The sequence below is a fragment of the Mya arenaria genome, chromosome 4, assembly GCF_026914265.1.
Source record: "Mya arenaria isolate MELC-2E11 chromosome 4, ASM2691426v1".
In the NCBI taxonomy this organism is placed as follows: Eukaryota; Metazoa; Mollusca; class Bivalvia; order Myida; family Myidae; genus Mya; species Mya arenaria.
In genome coordinates this window covers 19,809,997-19,830,906 of record NC_069125.1, presented here as the reverse complement: position 1 = coordinate 19,830,906, position 20,910 = coordinate 19,809,997, and the positions used below count along the sequence as shown (strand labels likewise).

The 20,910-nt window shown below is 36.9% G+C and overlaps 1 protein-coding gene and 1 non-coding gene across 4 annotated transcripts; one reads left to right on the top strand and one right to left on the bottom strand.

Annotated features, from left to right (window-relative positions):
* Window positions 1-216: 216 nt before the first annotated feature.
* Trnak-uuu (transfer RNA lysine (anticodon UUU)) lies at window positions 217-291 on the top strand. Its single transcript has one exon. It is a non-coding gene; the product is annotated as a tRNA-Lys (tRNA).
* Window positions 292-1,858: 1,567 nt separating this feature from the next.
* LOC128231323 (zinc finger CCCH domain-containing protein 11A-like) lies at window positions 1,859-16,733 on the bottom strand. 3 transcript variants are annotated; one of them, XM_052943985.1, is made up of 20 exons: window positions 16,649-16,733; window positions 14,097-14,237; window positions 13,689-13,805; window positions 12,982-13,141; window positions 12,644-12,865; window positions 12,268-12,356; window positions 11,799-12,103; window positions 11,234-11,451; window positions 10,955-11,053; window positions 8,497-8,754; window positions 8,279-8,332; window positions 7,286-8,047; window positions 6,824-6,886; window positions 6,472-6,603; window positions 6,088-6,147; window positions 5,557-5,748; window positions 4,954-5,129; window positions 4,363-4,477; window positions 3,596-4,037; window positions 1,859-2,826 (listed from the first exon to the last, which is right to left on the bottom strand). In XM_052943985.1, the coding sequence occupies exons 2-20, from the start codon at window positions 14,148-14,150 to the stop codon at window positions 2,673-2,675; spliced, it is 3,672 nt and encodes a 1,223-aa protein (XP_052799945.1). In that variant the 5' UTR covers window positions 14,151-14,237; window positions 16,649-16,733; the 3' UTR covers window positions 1,859-2,672. The 3 variants fall into 3 exon arrangements, with proteins under 3 accessions (XP_052799945.1, XP_052799943.1, XP_052799944.1); XM_052943983.1 differs by having other exon boundaries at window positions 14,097-15,504; window positions 15,788-16,732; XM_052943984.1 differs by having other exon boundaries at window positions 14,097-14,371; window positions 16,649-16,665.
* Between the last annotated feature and the right edge of the window lie 4,177 nt (window positions 16,734-20,910).

Here is a 20,910-nt window from a genome sequence, read left to right as displayed (position 1 = left end):
AAGCCTCTGCGTTGAGCATCAGACTTAATCTGAGGGTCACGGGTTCGGACCCACGTACAGTGAGGACATCCATATGAATGTTTATAATTATAATAATAATACAAATGGTTATAATCGTTTGCTAAACCACAAAACTATATTGAGAATATATCTAGGGATATGTTTTTTTTTAATTCATGTGCATATAAACTATAACACGCATGGTGCAATAAGAGAGCCTGGGTAGCTCAGTTTGGTTAGAGCATCAGACTTTTAATCTGAGGGCCGTGGGTTCGAGTCCCACGTCAGGCTAATGTATTTGTTCCTAGTTGTTTTTTTCACCTTACACTGGGCCGTTAGTTCAAAACTGAACGACATCGCCTTGACGTTTAAAACGTTGTAAACTTCAACAAATCGTTCTGAACAATCGGCCCAATGTTTTGCTGTTGTCACGGTGTGCGGCAGTATTTAGACCTACATTTTTGGCAGGAAAGATTGTCAAAAATAATTTCAACTGCCAGAGTCGGATATGTTTTTAAATTGCATCAGAAACTTTAGGGTGTGCAGCCCGACGACTTCTTCGTTATTCTAGTATAAATCTCCAGCCTCACCCACTACCCCTCTTTTCCCACTGTAAAACAAAAAAGAGCATGTACCAACAATGCATTTTGTCATGAGTTTGTTAAAATTTTAAATAAAAAAAACATGCCATTGGGGTACGTACATGCAGTATACAAATTGATAAATCAACATCAGGTTAACATTTTCTCAATTTAAATAAATTTTTAATTGTTCAACTCAGCCATTTTTCAATTTCTTGTCCAATTAAGAATGACAGGCATATGTCGTATGTACGGCTTCCGCGTTTCAATTAAAGGCCTAGTTTAAGGAATGTTTGGCATGATAATCCTCTGCTGTGCATCTTCTGCTAATTGCACTGGTGTCACAGTAGGGGCCAATTTCCTGTATATTGGTTTATTGGCTTAGGGTCATTTAGGGTCCAATATTATAATGAAAACTCCAAAACTGCACATCAGGATACTCAGATTGGAGATCTGATAAGAGGGATGAAGGCAAGTAAATTAAGATCAATACACAGAGGTAGTGTACTTTACCCCGATTTGGGGGTGGGGGTCACTTATAGAAGGCTTAAACTAGGCATTTAAAATCGGAGTGACCCCGTCCTCTCTTAAATATAGTAAATATGATGGCAACGTTCGGTGTTGTTTTTATGGCGAGAGACAACAATGCAATTGAGGGGACGACTCCATCAAGGATGTTGGGGAGGATGGAGAATTTCATAACTTTCTATATACGCTAGTGTGAGGTTTACGATTAAGACATCTTATTGAAACGAGACCCTAGCAAGGATATTAAAGACCAACTGCAAATTTTGCTACACGTTCATCTCATCGGCCTTGAGCAGGGAGATATCGTGTAAGACCTGGTCAATAAATAAATATTTATTTCCTTATTAGTACATTTTAAACAGTTGCATTGATTCTCTTTGCATATATTAAAATGTACAAGGAATACACGCACATCACAAAAGTTTCTTCGTAACAGTAGTTAACTTTTTTGTCCCAGGTTCGTCGCCAGTCAGTTTCATCGACCATGCCAAGTTAGCATCTATAAGGAGACACCTTGATCAATGTAGTGTTGTGTGTAGCTTTTGAAATTGTGGACTTCTTTTTTGCTGTACAGTGTGGCGTTTTTGCTACTTCAGTTGTCCATAAACAAGTACATTAAATTTACCAGTTTGTTGATTGCTGCCACTCTGTTGGAATTATTAATTTAACAGCTCCTCTTTGGAGCAGAAAAGCATCATTTAAATTCAGTTGCTGCTACATGAATATTGTACTTAAAATCAGAAAGCACAGCGTTTTTATTTTTATTCGCATAAATTGTTTCATTTTCAAAATATGAAATTAAGTTTGAACGCAATTCTGCACAATGCACTAACAATAATCATGTCTTAATCAGAACTCTTTATGATGAGATCAGCACTTTCAGTTAAGCACAGTTTGTTCTATGAAAAATATACATGTCAAATGTTTAATAAAAATTTGTGATAATTGACCATAGGTATTGGTATACATTTTAACTGTAACTGACGTTATAAAATTCTTTTTTTCTGCACCAATATTTGAGCCATACATGTTATCAAAATGTGATGTTTAAAAGTAACAGTTTATATCTTTACAAAGTTAGGTAGGCATACAACGTCTGTGTGAATAAATTGCGATATTTACAAGCGAACAATGATGCTACTTTCATTTAGCATTGAAAATGTTTGTGATTGATAGCACAAAATAATGAATAAAAATAGAGTGTGCTACTCTTAACTTGATTCCATTAGATTCAAGAATGTGAAACAAACTTTGAGCAGTAACAAATCTGTAGAAATAATTATAAACAATGCTTACATGATGGCACTAACAATTAACCCACTTATGTACAAGCGCTGAAAATGTTATAGTCAAATTTGACATGCAAAATGCCCATGTCCATGTACCTGTATGCCTGTCAACAGTTACACACAGTACACCGTTAATATCGGTTTCTTTGCTGATAAAAAAACTTATTTTCAAATTCCACATATTATAATTCAAATTCCACATATTATAAAAAACAAAGATTCAGTCTTATTTTTGTTTGTCCATAAATAATCCATTCAAAATGTCTTTTAATGATCATTTAGATGCTAGAAGTTCATCAATTTCCCGCATGAGTTCATCGTGGTCTTTGTTATCATCAAGAGCAAGATCATCGTCCATATCTAGGAGATCATCATCATCGAAGTCAAGGAAACTGTCAGACAGTTTGGGCTTCTTCTCAGTTGTTTCACTGTAACAAAAGAGATAGTGGATTAGTTAAAGCTGCACTCTCACAGATATACCATTTTTACAAATTTTTGTCTTGAAAAGAGCAAATGTTTGCGTAAATATCTACAAACCAATGACAAAAGATTGCTGACAAAAGATCAGATCGCAGATTTGCATATTTATTTTCGAAAATAAATGTTTTATGGCTTAAACCGTTACTAACGGTTTAAGAAAAATGCATAAAACATTAATTTTTGATTTTAAATAAAAAATTCTGCGATCTAATTTTTGTCAGCAGTCTTATATAACTGATTTCCGTGGATTTTACGCAAAAATTAGCTCGTTCCAAGGCAAAAAAAAAAAGAGTTGTCAAAACGTTCAATCTGTGAGAGTGCAGCTTTAAAGCATAAAATGCCTCAATGTACCAAGCCACATTAAAATACACAAGGTTTTGGTTCCTTCTGGCATTAGGGCTTCAAAGTTAATAATGCCCACTTAGACCTGTAATGCATCTGTTTAACAGTCTGGAAATCAACCCATAAATATATATTCCACACAAAAATATTTAGGTTTATACTAGTATCTAACCATATATTTTATATTTAAGAACTTGTTCATATGGTATTCACAAAGAGGAGTAGATTTATATAGAACTCACAAAGTTAAGTCAGTCAATGGCTAACCATACACTTTTACATTTTGTAAAATATCATTACCATTGTATTTACAAACACTTCAAATGTAAGCATTAGGAGTTTTTATTCTTAACAAATTAAACTCCAATATATTACCTCAGGCTTGGCTGGTCAGATTCCCTTTTTGTTCCTGCTGCAACGTCAACACTTCGTAATGATTTATCATCTTTCTTGGCACTAACATAAACAACATCAGGTTTAGTTACTGGGACCTGAACAACTGCTTTAGCCTTTTCTTTCACTAATGGAGCACTGACAGACAATGGCTGGGAAATATTTTGAAAACTACTCTCTGAAACATTCTTAGGTTCAGTTTTTGTTACAGTTTCAGGTTCAGTCGCAAGTGATTCATTTGTTTTCCTTCGTTTCCATCTCCCTGGTTTACTGGCAGTTTCTGTGATATTTTCTGAGCTAGCGGTTTTCCTGAGGTTGAGTGCTTTTATGCCCTGTTTTACTGGGCTGTTTGCAAGACTAGATGGCAAGGATTCCTGAGAGAGCTCCACAGGGGTGAGCCTGTCCAAGCTACTGGATTTCTTTCCTGAAATAAGATGGATCAAACAATGTGAAAGTTGATTTTCAAATGTAATGAACTGTATGATTTTTTTAAGTTCCAACAATTCCATTCTTCATCATTATTAATATGCTTGCTTCTTTTAAGAAAGTTACACAGACACGAGTTAATACTGAAAGCAAGAATTTCAGTTGTTCAAAAATATATATATTGACTCGACACCTTTTAACAGTTCTCCTAGATTGTGTATAATTTACAGTATATCATAAAATGTTGCAGCATAACAACTATGCCTTGTTGCTTGTAAAAACTTTAACCTGAATAAAGGGCTTTGAATTTAACCAGAACATACCCGAGTCCTCCATTGTGATAGGGGTGAACTGTTTCTGTTGGGTTAGTTGTCGTTTACGCTTCTTCTCCGCCATGATTTCTGCAAACGTCTTCACAGTGGCATCCTTGACTTCAACCTGAGTTTTAGATAATAAAGCACTTTTCAATGGCATCGTTCAAGCATACATGTTTGTTTATAGTTATCTGTTTGAGGTTCATGGACGTCATTACACATAAGTGTTTGAAGCTTTACATGTACATGCAGTGTTATTTTTCTATGGTTTTGTGGAAAATAGCTTGGAAAAAAAAGAAACAGGACATGTTGAGATATGTTTCAAAGAATACCAAATGCCATCTGTATAAATAATATTCATGTAAACTTTGAATGCTAACAACACCAAAGGCAGTATGTCCAAAGCCTTTTAAATAAATTAGATGGCTCGATACTCTGCATGTTTGTTTGCAATCCACAGTATTATTGATATCAAACATTAAATTACAATACATTCAGATAATCAAACATCAATAAACCAGTATAAACTATGCAACATTAAATAGGTTAAAACAGTTATAAACCAGATTAAACATGTGTATACAAAACAAAAACAAATACCTTTGGTGGTCCTTTGTTAAGTTTTAAAGGTGGTCTGGTCTCCGCTTTTTCTGGAGTGACCCTGTTGATCTTGATAGTGGTGGAGGTAGCTGTTGTCTTCTTTGGGAACATGTCGCTGTAATCAACTATATCCCGACCTTTGGTGGAGTCAATTACTGGCTTCTTTGGAGGCTCTTCTGCAAGGCAAGATTGTCTTTGATTATTGATAAAACTCTCTAAATATTACTTGATTACCACAATGATATTAATAATACAATATAAACTAATCAAAGCACATTAGTCATGGACCTTTACTACATATGAATTAAGTCAAGTCAGTTTACCTCTAGGTAACACATTATTTTAAATTTATAAGACAAGCAGATAAAAACATTAATGTTTGATGCCAAAGTAGATGATCTTAAGAAGCTTTTAGCTTCCCATCAAATTCTTACAAATTTGTATTAAAATAAATGTTGTCATTTGAACTGTTTCATAAAATAAATTTAAATCAAGTCCTGTATGACTCTTGTGACACAACATACCCTCAATGAACTTTAATAGCTAATAGGCCATAAGAAATTGACTATAAAAGTAAATTATTTTCTTCAAACAAGTATATACCTGTTTTCTTTCTTGTTGGAGGCATGTAGATCTGTCTTTCCTTTTTTGTCCCCAGTTTCATCACACTGCCTGATGATCGCTGCTCTGTATTGCCTCCAATTCGGACAAGTTTACGTTTCGGATCACAAGAGTCAAGCCCGTCAAAAGTGATTCTAACTGCTGGCTCAGGCTTCTCGGCTGGCTTTTTCTCTTCTGTACATTAATAATGAGAATGGTGACTATCTTATTTTGACTAATGACTGAGCTAAAATGGTATTTCAGTTGTCATGAGTTTTCAACAAATTCACTCTGAGTATTGATTATAATGTCTGCTTCTAACTTGTACAAAAGCAAAACGATACTGCCCTCAACTTCAGAGACTGCAAAAATCTTTCCATTACCATTCATACATCATAAATGTAAAAGAAGTTTATTACTTATGGAATTGAAAAATAATTTATGTAATAAACATGCTCATTCAGAGAACCCTTTGTTGCAAAGAGAATAGCACATAATTATGGTACAATGTAAGTTATGTAACCTATCACCAACCTATGATAATTTTTCTTCTACTCTGACCAGCAGTGATATGCACTCCAGAGATGTCTTCTCCTGAAATAGATGATATAAGTTCCAATATAACATGCACAATCTTTATATTTACAAATAAGATATTACATACAATATCACTAAAATAAAAAACTAATGATATCAACTAAGAAAAAAATCCTTCAGATTTATATGCAGTAAACAAAATCATTGAAATAGTCACTATCATTTCATCACTGCAAAAGCTTTTTTCTATCATTTTGATTCAGAAGGTTAGACCCTCTTTTTTGTTTTTATAGTCATATAAAACGTGTAAATGTAACGCACAAGAGAATTACACAGTAAAACAATGCAATTCTTTTTAATTTGCGGCCAAGTTTAGGCTACCTTTTGTCTTTTTGATGGCCCTGTGTTTCCGTATATCGTCCAGTGTCTTGAGTTCCAGGGCCTCTCTCAGTCGAGCCTCTTTCTCCGTCCTCAATTTCTCCAACTCCTCAAGAGACTTCCCCGACAGATCATCTGAATTGGAAGGGACAATAAGTCTAAGGTTTATGTCAGATGTAGTTTTAACCCGCAATACCCTCTTCTTCTCAAGCTGACAAGAACGAAGTGATAATCACATCTTGAGAATTATTGAACTGCACCATACAAAAATGATCAGTTTTTGGAATCATATCAGTTATTTTCCTAAAAACATGGGTATCATTATCATACATCTTCAGACTCTTCCAATTTTTACCTTTTGACTCTAGACTGATATCATCTTCTAGGGTCACTTCTTCAGACTTCTCTGGTGTGCTTTCTGAAAACGAGTCAGAGATAATACAGTTTGTCTGTACATTTCTATTTATCCAATAGCAACAATTATGTACATCAGTTGAACTTTTCCTACATATATAACTATATAACCAGTACTAACCCAGTTTTGTCCAATTACTAAACACAGGAATGTCAGCATGGATTCAACTTAAGACTGAAACACGTAGAAAGGGAAGGCAGATACTGACACTACATGTTACACACAGCAACATAGTTTTCAAGATTCCGCAAATATGTGTTTTACTCACAAAATATTTACCACATGTGTACACATTTTAATGCTGGATAACTACCTGAATTGAGAACGACCAGTCATCTCAATGTAAAGCTTCATGACTGTGTTTAATTGATATTTTGACCATGAACCCCATAGCATCCTCACCTTGAGTCTCTGCTCCCTCCTCTTCTTCATCTTCCTCCTCCTCCAGTACAATTTCCTCCCCAATGGACACTAAATCTTCGTCTTCACTCTCTCTATCTTCCTCTTCATCCCCCTTCACATCTTCATAACCACTCTTTATATTTATCTTCCTCTTTTTCCCTCTACCTTCATCATCCTTCTCTTTTTTTTTCCTAATTCCGCGCTTTTTCTTCTTTTTATACAAATCATATTCGTCTTCCCTTCCAGCTTGTACTAACAATTTCTTCAGCAGTTTCTTTTTGTCTTTTTTTGAGAGGAGGCTTATTTCATCAATATCAATGTCTATATCCATTTGTTCTTCTTCAATCAGTTGCATGATGTCCTCATCCAAATCCCTCTTCTTTTTCTTCCCTTTTCTGAAGTCAGAATCATTACTATCTTCTCCTATTAACCCCAATCTCTGTTTAAGACTCAGTGCACGATCCCCAACAGACTTATTCTGAATAGTAATTTGAGGAACCATCAGTATGTTTTTACTACCACTCTCTCTGATATTTCTCTCTCTGCTTAGTCGACTTCTTGACATAATTTCATCTTGTTTACTACTTTTGGCCAGTTTAATAACCCCAGACCTGACTGGTTTCTCGTTTTCGTTATCTCCGGAGGGTCGAACACCAAGCCGGTCTTTAATGGAACGCTTTTTACTAGTTTGCTGTTGTGCTGAATGCTTATTTATATCCCCTCGAGCTTTTAATCCCAACCTGGACTTAATGTTTGATTTGGCTGAAATACAATATTTAAATCATAATGCATGTATCTAATTAAGAACAAATGTTACCAGAGGCAATTTATACATATTCCTTACTTAAGTTGTTGACATGTAAACCTTGCATCTAAAGTATATTTTAAAACAATGCTTTTAAACAACAGTTATAAGTAAATACAAGATAAATGTTTGTAAGAGTATCTATAAGTAAGTTAAATTGAATGTAAACCTGCATATAATAACCATACCTGGAGCAGACACAGAGCTTTTAGTCTGACTTGAAGACTTCTTAATTTTGTTATCTGAAAAATAAGTTTAGATAAATAAGTAAACCAATATCATATAGATCATATTTAAACAAACCTAATTTATCGTGATATTCAGTTGTTTGAATCATGCCACCAACATTTTTCAAACTGTAACCAATTTTACATAAAAGTTGCGCCCAATTGTTTTCCACACCCACCTTGTTCCCCCTCACTCTCCTCCTCCTCCAGACTTCCAACATCCTCCAAGTCTCCCTCCCCAATCTCCACATCAACATCTGCAGAGAAGTCGATATCTGATCCTCCATCATCCGAGCTGCTATCCATCTCCGACCCTTTGTCTCCTTTCTCATCCACAGAGCCTTGTGACCCTGTGTCCTGGGTGGATTTGTCTGAGCGCTCTGATTCTGATTTCTTCTTTTCCACAGTTTGCCATCTTTTCTTTTTGCTTTCCTGGACTGTAGGAAGTGAATTACATCATAGGTATACTTAACTGATTATATTCAGTAAAACGGAAGTCAGATCATAGACTTTATAATGCATGTGAACATGAATGGTAACTAATGATTTCCACGTGATATGTCTAGATTTAAGAATACCCGAAGACAACATCTAAATTATAAACGCCACAAGAAACATCTTATCTTAGTGTACAAATTCCACAAGAAACATCTTCGTTTACAAATTCGACAAGAAACATCTTAGTTTACAAATTCGACAAGAAACATCTTAGTTTACAAATTCCACAAGAAACAACTTAGTTCACTATTTCCACAAAAAACATCTTAGTTTACAAATTCCACAAGAAACATCTCAGTTTACTAATTCCACAAGAAACAACTCAGTTTACTAATTCCACAAGAAACGTCTTAGTTTACAAATTCCACAAGAAACATCTCAGTTTACTAATTACACAAGAGACATCTTAGTTAACAAATTCCACAAGAAACATCTCAGTTTACAAATTCCACAAGAAACATCTTAGTTTATGAATGCCACAAAAATTTGCTTAGTTTACGAATGCTACAAAAGATCCCAAAACATATGAATGCCACAAGAGATGTCAAAGTTTAAAAATGCCACAAAAGATGTCAAAGTTTAAAGGGGCATCAGAACTATATAAACCTCCAGGTGGCGCTGGGGCAAGCTTTTGTATAATTTTATGCATGTTTCACATCAGGGACACTTTTTCCAAATTTATGCAATGCTTACAAAAAGTTGAGACATGAAACTTTGCAGGCATGTTGAATGAAGGTTAAACAAATAAAAAATCCTTAATTTGTTTTTGAAACATTACTATAAACATGACTTTGAGAAAAAAATCCAACTGTCAGATTGAAAATTTGAATTTGCCGGGGGAGTGGCTAATTGATCTTCTGGGGGTTATGAACTCTCTGTTGTAAACATTACCACGTGCTGGTGTTTACATCCCTAGCAGCTTGCTTGTAGCAGACGACATGCCTCACTATCAAATACTGTAGTAACAAAAGTGAACAAACCTTGATAAGTTTTTATTCCACCTGCATATCCCAAAATTATTGATAGATATCATCAGCTTCATATGCTACATTTTAGTCTAATTGTTTTCTATGATATTAACACTTTTTCCTTTTGAAGCGTTACGTAATTAATAAGTCTGGTGAATCATTCCCAGGTTTAAATATGTAACATTGTTTTCATATTTGTCGCTTTAATTAAATGTTAGTTGCTCCTTCACTTTTCTATCGAAAGCTTTGTCATCATTACAAATGATTATATCCCAGCCAGGTAAAGTGAATATCTCCTATTGTTCTTCAGTCATGTAAACTATTTCTTTGTCCTGATTATTTTGTTCCATATTCTGAGTCTTCTTATTCTGCCCAAAGTTATTATTTTAAAGGAAGGCAGTACCTAGTTCCATGTCTTGCAAATGTTCATGTATAACTGTATTTGAGTTCCCTCCTTTTTGACTCGAAATGTGCATTTGATTTTCAGTTATCAATACACAAACCAGATTCCAGCCAGTGACATTTAATTACCAACTAAAGGTGTCAACACTATCTGAATTTTTTCCTTGCTGAACTCGTTTACAATAAGGTTAATTTGCACTAGGGTTGTGGATGCATTCAATTAAGCATTATTATTTTATGTTGACAAAATAATTAGTTTTGGATTCCAGACTGAGAAACCTTGCTATTTTGGACTGGAATGAGAATGTTGACTCTAAACATTTGAGAGGGATGTCCCATACAGAAAAAGATTTAGTCGAAATAACAAAATGCCAGTCAGGAACAAGAAAACGATCATTTCAAAGAAAACATCTGTTAAAGATGGCTTGGTCATCTTTATAAAATTATTTCATAAAGAAGATTGTAGTGTGGGGAAATACATCGTCTGCTCTGATCAGCCCTGTTTGTTTACATTTCTCTTGTGTGTGCTAAAGATAGAACACTGAGTTTAACAGACAGGTACATAGCTGAGGGAATTTACAATAAGCCACTCCCCATTTACTCGCTGCCGAGGCAGCAAATGTTGCCCCTTTAAGAATGCCACAAGAGATGTCAAAGTTTAAGAATGCAACAAGAGTTGTCAAAGTATATCAATGCCACAAGAAATGTCAAAGAATAGGAATGCCACAAGAGATGTTTTTGGTTTACCATGGCCTCAAAATGTACCTACTTTTTTTCCTTTTAGCCTCCATAAGTGAGAGAAGTGCCCTCTCACGATAGATTTCTTCCAGAGATTTAACTTCCTCATCTTCACCTTTGCCCAATGATTCTGAAAAAGTGAGCTTGGGTAAATTTACCATTTTAAGCTTCATCAGCACAAAACTTTCTGATATAATAAGTGTGCTTATTGTCATGGCAAAAATATATTTTTCAATGCTTTATATCAAAATAATAGAATGACTTGGGAATGGTTGAGCTATCTTTGCAGAAGTGTTTCAGTTTAGTTTACCTTTTTGAGCAGAAGCTTTTTCAGGAGCAGGTTTTTCCTCCTCCTCAACTTTTTTCTCTTCCTGACTGGCAGCTTGCTCTCTCTCTTCCTTTGTCTTCTTGATTGAGATGATCTTAGGGCCCGTAACTCTCACTTCCTCCAGTCGAGGACCTTTGCTCGCACCTGTACGGAATCTATCAATCACATTCTGGGCTCGGCCTCTGCCTCTCTCTGCGCTCCTGAAATGGCATTCATGAATGTACCAATGTATGAATTCCCTTCAGAGTACCTCCATATGAAATCCAAACAATAATTTAAATGTTATGCTCATTTGCTTCTAAAACACTTAAGTCATAATTCCTGTAAAAATCAGGCTATATGCATTTTACAGAAACTTGTTTTCAATGCAATTCAAAAAAATATTTGATGGTTTAACTTTTCAATGTTTCAAACTTCCTTTCAACAAAATGATCTTTGTTGTCAGCCAGCACAAGTCACATGTCAAAACGATCTACATCTTTTCATTAACACAAAAACCAAAACTGAAATTCAAACCTATATGCAAGTACTGTTCATAAATGCTCACCTGGACCGTCTCCGAGATGGACTCCGAGATCTCCGCACAAATCTTCGCCTATCTCTCCATTCTGGAGGACTCCTGCTCCGGTCCAGACTCCCTGATCTTCTCCGACTGGAGAATCGCTCCAGACTGGTCGACCTGCGATGCCCAGAATCGGGAGAAAGGGATCCCCTTTTTCCAGCAGGACTAGGAGAACGGGATCGGGCATATGGATTGAAAGTTGTCTGCTGTTGGGCAATGGAGGAGGTGGTCGGCTGTTGGGGTGGCATGTAACGTTTGGCATTCAGGAAATAGTCCAATGGATTGTGAACCTGAAATCAGTCAAAATTAATATCATGCACTTCTAAAATTGGATAGGAAACAACAACTTCACTTATGCAGGCTTTAGTAAGGCATTTAAGAATTTCTTTTTTAAATAAACATTTTTATTTCATTCAGCAATATAATTGTAGTCTGCATTATTAACACTACCTACCGCTGGTGGTGGTTGACTGAGGCTTTGTAGTACAGGTGGAGCTACCACTCTCTGGGAGGATTTAACTGGGGAGGCCTCTACATCTGACTCTGAAATACAGTCAACTTTCACAGTGCACTATTTCAGAAACCTATCAATGTAATTGATGCAGTTTCTACACCATGCCTTTTTTGACACATATTATTTAACAATTATTACATTAAACACTATGTTAAGTATTGAAAACCCCATTTTTTAACAAATGTTTTGTGCTTAAGTTGATATTTAATGTATGATTGTTTTTAAAACTAAATATCCCTAATAGGATATTAAAAGAAAGATTACAGCCGTTCACATGTAATTTCAATAAATTAAATGAATTGTTGATTCTTTTTACCTTCATTAGGATTGATAATGATCGGCTGGATGGGCCTCACTGCATGATGTGGAGGCCCTACAGTTGGGATAAATAGAGGTGCTCCCGGGGGGAAAGGCCTCGAAGGAAGGCCAGGTGGGGGATGGGGGAACCCCGGGGGAGGGGCATGACCTCCTGGCCACATCCCTGATCTTCCCAGGGGGGGTGGTACTGTGGGTGGGGCCCAGCTTACAGGAGGGAGTCCTGGAAATATGGAAGGTGACTATTATTTGGATTGTAAGGAACTTACAAAGTACAAGTATGATAAGCAACAGCAATACAAAACCTCCGGTTATATTTCAACCTTTACTTTTGCCTACCTGTATGTGGTGGCTGGGAGCCAGGCATGGTGGTGACAGCCGCAGTGGACACAGTCGTCGGGACAGCAGGCGACATGTTTGGGCGGTGATTCAGGTGGCGGAACTGACACCCAGGTCTCGTGCACCCGTCTGGCTGGCTCTCATAAAAACAGGTCGGCTTCTGTAATATAAAAGCAATACTACTTTAATACACAATGACTAATTGACTTAATTGCTTGAGAGAGAGAGAGAGAGAGAGAGAGAGAGAGAGAGAGAGAGAGAGAGAGAGAGAGGGAGAGAGAGGGAGAGATACTATACATTCCTTTTGATTACAATGAAAAACTGTGCAGACTCCATTTTTATTTGTTTTAAATACACTAGAATGAAAATTTATGTCATAAAATCTCATACACAAGTATGTAACTTTACAGCCATTGCAACAAGTATTCGCATCAGGCCCATATGAGAAACTGGCGCTGACAAGTTTCAAACACAGAACATATCTTATCACTGCCACAGCATGCAACACTTCATAGCACTTCTATAAACTCTTGTAACATGCAATCTGCTTAAAAGGGTCCAATTTTTCAGCACCCATGCGCCAGTATTTACCAGTTTATATACCGTACTGTTACTACTGCATGCTGCTGGGGATATCAATTTATACATTTCTGTCATTCTTACAACAGAAATTTAAAGACCTTGAAAAGCCCATACAGTATCCTGACCTGTTTATCATGCCTCTTGGAACAAGTGGGATTGGTACAGTTGCCTTCAAACCAGTCTGTACAGGTCTCTGTAGAGTTCTTGGCAGTTTCAACATGCCGGTACATACATGCAGAACCCTGGAAATAGAGCAATAGTGAGCAGTGTTTTTTTTTACCAATGCTCAAACATATACATTTTTGCATTCAGAAGGCCCAACCCACTGCCCACTTGGCTTACCAAAATAGTTGAAACAAGCCAATGGTAAGTGTATGCCTTTGAGCTGTTTTTAACATACAAAGTTGCTGCTGTACTGAAAATGTTCCTCAAACTGACATGGTTAAACAGATCTAATTAAAGGAAACAAACGTTTCATTTACAAATAGGACAGTCACATTTTTAAATTATCAAATGGTTATACAATTTCATACTCTTGCACATGTAGAGTTGTAGAAGTAGTAGCAATCGGGTCCAATGTCAACCATCTTCTAACAGGTTGACTGCTGACTGACAACCAGCGGTCTTCACATCAACGACGACGAGCGACTATCTTGCTGGCGCTGGGGAGAAGTCTGATCAGGGAACCACACAAGGATTATCACAATGATACACAGTCCAATCACGATATTGAGTCCATCACAAAATGAAGAACAACATTCACCATGATTGATGGGTTTTGTTTTCATTCATTCATTTCCCACTCTCCCTCAAGTACAGCAAAAACACATTGATTCATTCAAGATAGCATAAACTAACATGTACTCATACACAGAGAAATGTTTCATAATAATTACAGTTGGTAAGGCATACCTTTCAAAGATGAACAAAAATTAAGGTAAATAAAACAATAAAAAATAATCAATCAGTATCTCCACTTCCTCTTAAAATGTTAATATAAATGATTCCTTGATACTTAACATTACAATTTATAATTTTATATCTCCACTTAACTCCTTATCTCAAAGGCTATAACAGATTTAATTCATTGCCAAAAATGTTTAACAGTTCTGAAAAATGAAACACTAACACAAAAGTTTTTACTTCTATCTATTTACACAAAGAGTCTTAAAAATATTAAAACACCAAGTTCTGTATTTCTTAGTAAAGGAATAAATTCAAGAAGATAAATAAAAAAGTTTCATTAAAAAATACTCACCTTTTTCTTTTTATTTAAATATGGAACTTTGATGTAAAATCTCTTTCAACTTATTTTGTTTTATCAGCTACAATGTACCATTTGTATATTAATATATATAACAACAAAGCATTCCAAGAACTAGATGGATTACACCAGATAGTCAAAATTTAACACAAAAAGAAATTGGTTCTAATTGCATACAATTTGACATTGTGTGTAAATGTACACATTTTTTTTCTCATATTATTTTTTTTTCTCTTTCATTTTTATCTTTTTTTAAAAATTAATTTGAAAACAGAACAGATATAAAGAAATAACAAAATGTCAGGAGTCATTTTTAATGAACATGAACCAATTATTCTATAGAAATATCTGTTCAGTTTTCAGTACTAGTTACATAGCTGAAAAAAGAGCGTTAATTGAAATATAATATAATTTAAACATAAACTTCCATACACCAAGATTTTTTTTTTGATCTGGAATTCAGAAAACACACAGTTCAAATGTTGAAAAAATAATTTGTATAAAAGTGAAACAATATAAAAATCTTAACATTTGGTATTTTAGACTTCGTTTTCTCGTATCTTTGTGTTCAAACATTTTCTAATCTCATCTGGAACCCTCTCAAACATACAGCCTTTTTAACACATGATGTGAAATAACCCTCCAGACTGTCTTAGCTTACAGCAGGTCTGAGGAACCTGAAGAGGAATGTAAATTGATTTATCCTATGAGGAATGTAAATTGATTTATCCTATGAGGAATGTAAATTGATTTATCTTATTATCGTAAGTATCAAATCCTTTAAGAAGCACATGGTAATTATTAAAATGTCTATTAATTAAGAAATTAAATAAATTTGCATATATATAAACAACATATTAGTAATCTGTCTGTAAACAATCAGCTTAAATTGCAAGAGAAAAACAGACTAAATATATTAAAAGTACTAGTCGGATAGATGAAAATAATAAAAATAATTACCTTTAAGTGATTTAAGTTTCCCAATAGCAGCTTCATGGCGTGCACATTCATTAATGTACAGCATTTTTGCGCTTGGACACATATGTAGAAAGATGCCCTTTTCAATACAAAACTACGAAAATGGTTAAATAATACTCTGATTTCCACATTATTAAGGAATAAAGGCCATGACCTATACAGCCAATTATACATAATAATAGTGATTGCTGACTGATTGGGTATGAATTTATTTTAAGAAAATTTATTTGATGACCTTTGAACAAATCCTTCAGCTGCTTATTAAAGAAACCTGGTAGATGCAAAGAGTCAGCATTCATGTATGTATCTGATGTACAGGGTTTGCAATAAATTTCGGTTGAACCGTCTCAAAAAGTAAAGTAATCGACCAGCTTCTACTTATTCTACTTAAAATTCATTTAGTTTTCCAAATTTGAACCGGCCGAATTGCCATTTTGAACCGTCCATTTTGGCCGGCAGCCCGTTCTTATTGAGAATACTGGATGTGTATTGGCCAACACTTAAAATATGATGATACGTCATTATGTGAAGCACATCTTGTAGTTGTACCCTGACTGATCATATGGCTCAAAGGGTAGAATTCAGCATTTCATGTTCAGCCATAGGGGACTCTGATGACGTGAGGGTAGACAACATCGATTAAATTTGAAATATCGATAAAAAAATGTTTAAAACAACAAGCCATTTTGCCTCACTCATAGGCATAAGACGTAAAAGAAATTAGGTCAATTTCACTGAAGATAGATGCAGTAATTTTGAAACAAAACCACATCTGTATAACATTACAACAATACAATCATACGAATAATAGGAACAGACAATGCGTAAAAGTGAAATATTCACCTAGTTATACATAAAAACGGGACTAAAGAGTTGCTTTTGTGTGATTTTTTTAGAAACTCGACTTTCACAACAACAGGAAATGACGTCAATATCATTAATTATAAATATTGTCGAATTTAAAATCGCAATCGAAATGGAAGCAGGCAACAGTTTGGCTACACACTACAGTTCTCTTTTTGTGATCGAGGTAATTTCCCATCGCGTTCGAGCAAGATCAATTATATTGTTTTATATGTTAATTTGAGTTTATTAAAGGCTGCAAAACGCCTATTGGCTACATTATGGCTTTACCCTACCGTAACAACAACGCGACTTAAAGTAATAGAAATGTAGTATTAATGTACACATGTAATTTCATTCGGACATGCATTGCATTTAAGCGAATGGTAAGCAAGAATCACATATATAGGAAGGGCAAGATATATTTACCAATAAGTTTTTGGTTTGTTGTTGGCTTTTACGTCCTATGGCGTGTTACACAGACTCCCTTTGGTGGCAAGAGAACCACCCCCTAGTTTTCTTCCGAAACGGTCCAGACCATGGGGTGGGGAGGGTGTGAGAAAAAAATAGGTTCCAGGGCCTGTGTTTCCTGGTGCTCTAGCATCCAACTGATCCGGCTGGACGTGTTCCCGTCTTGACTGCTCGACATGCGGTGTTCAAGTATACCGCCTCACCAGCACACGTGGCTCGGTGCATATTGGCCTAGCCCTGTGCTTCTTTCTCACAGCCCCTGGTCGAACCAACCTCTTATATTTAGCCAGTTGTCTGCGAGAGCTCTGAACCTCTGAACTTCAAGAAGCCTGTATCGTCATCCTCCGCTATCGTCCACCAACAAAGCATTTGGAAACGCTGGTGTCCCGTAGCCAACAGAAGCGGAACCGATGGTATTTTATGATACGGACTATGCTTGGCATCTTCGGCATGCCATGTTACGGTGGCGAAAGTAAGTTTCTTTAACCCTGGCTATTACTGGTTATCCTAAATGTCCTCTGGATCGATTCCCTGACAAAAAGCCATAGCGGGCAATGACCATCATTTTGATGCCACTGTTCCCTGGATTAGACCTCAGACTGCAAGCGTCCAACGTCTCTGTCATGTAACACTAAGGATGTGATGTCCTCGGCATCGCAGATTTTCACATATCCGATTGCACTGGGATCCCCCACCCCCATTGTATATTAAAAAAAGTCAACTGGATGCTTCCGGTACCTATTTACACCCAAGTTTACTTCAAATATGAAACCACAAGAGGTTATACAACGCCAGTTTTGTCTCTGGACAGAGTGCTTCGAACTATTTCTGGTTTCAGCCATTCAGCTGCCAGGACGATCACATCCCTCACTTTTCATTGTAGGTACAAAGGGTCTGTCTTATATCAACATGTTTAAGTGTGTTAACATGCAATCTAAGGTCTTTAAATGCTAAACCTTCAGGAGCGTTTAAGAGGTTTCGCCCCCTCTACCACCCACAAGGGTGCAGCCCTTGACCCATAAACCGACGGCGAAAAAGTGGTGACAACGTTTCAACACCCAGACGGAACCCTGGATCTTGCAGCTGGGCTGCCTGCAAACAACTCGGCTTCTCTAAGCTGGATAGCGCCACTGAAAAACAAACACAAAGCCAGAATCTCTATCTTGCGCTGCCTTTAAATCATCTGTGGAAAAGCCCTAAATCTTGACAAATCACTCCTTGGCCTGGATCATCAGCAACTCTTATATTCAAAATGCTTAACTGGCTAGCACAGCATACTATCAGTACCTAACACGCCTCATCGAAAATGTCGCAATAGTCGTCTACTGAAATCGATCTAAGAAGTGAATCTACTAGAGAAACTGCTCGAGCTGTCTCGTCTACTCTACCAACCTATTTAACTACGAAACCACCTTCATTCGTGTCAACGCGCCCATACCTACAACGCCTGCCCCCGTCACAGTTACCAATATGATCAGGCTCGGTTTCTGCTACAACACTCGAGGATTGCCGATGGTACGACTACGACAATGAACGTATACGTATATCCCCGTTCCGCACTCGCCACAAGGAAACATATCCGTATGAACTTTCGGACAACACTGTTCATTCATTCGGGAGAGGCCATTCGCTCTAGGTGTTATTGTCCGCTCTTTGGCGGAAAAAACATGTTATACTAAATTTTCTATCGACTTTTTCAATTGACTCTTTGGCTCCCGAAACCACATCAATTACTAGTATGTAAGTCTCGAATAATCTCATTCAGTACGAACAGTGAACACATTCCTCAAGAGATAACGGCGGTACTGCCGGATGAACATATAGCTATAATTACCGCTACTAGTCTTTTAAGCGTTTCATAGTAAATATGCGCTAGTACCATATTGAACAACCCAATGTACTCCATTTTGGATCTGCCTCAGTACAGCTCCGATAGCAAAATTAAAATCATCCGTGTTCATGACAAATTCGTTCTCACGTTGATGGAGCGCTAAAACGGGAGGTGTTGCTAGAGACCGCCTCGGTGCCTCGCACACAATCTGCTGCTCCTCTGCTCACTAAAACGCATTTTCCCAGTAACGACTTTCTCAACATATCGTAGTCGTGAATAAAAAGTAACTACGGCATTGCGATACTATTGCAACACACAATGCGATCTAGAAAATATACAGAGTGTGATAGCAGATTGTAAGTCTTACAATACATACCACTGGCTCCACCCCGGCTGGCATACTTACTTGCGGCATCTTAATGGTTCGATAAGACCTGGTGTTATCACTGCCATTGCAGGATTTATCAAAGCTCGCTTGGAGTCTAAGACCTTTACTCTTGTATTTGGGAAGTTAGACACCTCGTCACCGGTAAGCCTTTCATTACCCTGGACATGGCTGAACCCAGCGAAAAGCCCTTAAACCAACGGACTACAACATTAGTTAACAGGGCCACGTGGCCAGCCCAGTCTAAAGCGCATTACCTCGAATCTTGATTGCCTGATGGAAACTGCTTTGAGCGGTGGCCGGTTGCTCTTGTGTATACCTAGTTAGTATTGCTATTACTTCGCTATGCACCAGTCAATTGTAACCACGGCCCCCCAGGTCAGGGGAATAGCGGGGACTTTGACTTTTGGTCCAGCCAACCCCGGGTAAAATCCCTGCCCTGCGGGGGCGAACTGTTGGTAAAAACCCCGCCAAATGACCCCGCACCCAGGGGCCCTAGGTAAGGCCCATTCCCGCTATATTTTGCGCAAAGACAAAACCACCACACTCACCCGGCACTGCGGGGCCACCTGAAAGGTAAAAACACGGCCCATTTCCCCGGCCATCCCCCTGGACCGGGGGGGGGGGCGTGGTTACAATTGACTGGTGCAATAGGTGACCACACTATGAGAGGTTGAAGCCTACCTGCCCCTAAAGACCTACAAAGACAATTCTATACACCCCCTTCTCACGATCAGCTGACCGCCTGACAGGTACAGCATCCTCTCATCTGATTTATACCAGGTAATTTGGGGTGGGGCTGGAGAAGTAGGTATTCACAAATAAACTATTGGCTTTGTTAATGACTACTACGTCATAGAATCCCCGTGGTGACGTCACAAACACCCCCCACCCCCACCCGGGTGATCGAAAATCACTACGATAGTGACTGCACTTCTTAAATATCGTTCTTGTCAAATCCAGATATTATAAGAATTGTAGAAACAGAGTGAGAATTTCGGGTGCGATACCCTACCCATTTGCGAAATCACCTCTATGTTCTTTAAGCTTTGTTCGGTGAAAAGCACAGCCATACGGGATACAAGTTTCCTGGGTTTAAACTGTACAGAGTACACACTGGCACCGGATTTTCAAACTCAATCATTTTTTTTAAAAAATCAAAAAAAAATCTTATAATTCCTTACTAAAAATTATAATACCGAATATGTAAAAAAATATTGAAAAATATTTTTTTTTAAGTATGCACTTTGTACTGTATAATATACTAATTATACAGTACAAAGTGCATATTTAAATATATATATATATTTCATTATTTTTTTACATATTCGGTATTATAATTTTTAGTAAGGAATTATAAGATTTTTTTTTGATTTTTAAAAAAAAATGATGGAGTTTGAAAATCCGGTGCCAGTGAGAGTACACCATTCCCAAAGTACTAACCAGGGGTTTCCCGAAAGATTTGACTGGGAATCAACTAGAGTCCGTGTATCATTCTTTCTGTCAAGCCATCGATGAAGGAAAAGAAATCAGGGTAGTTTGATTCTGTGATATATTCAAAGTTTTTGATAGAGT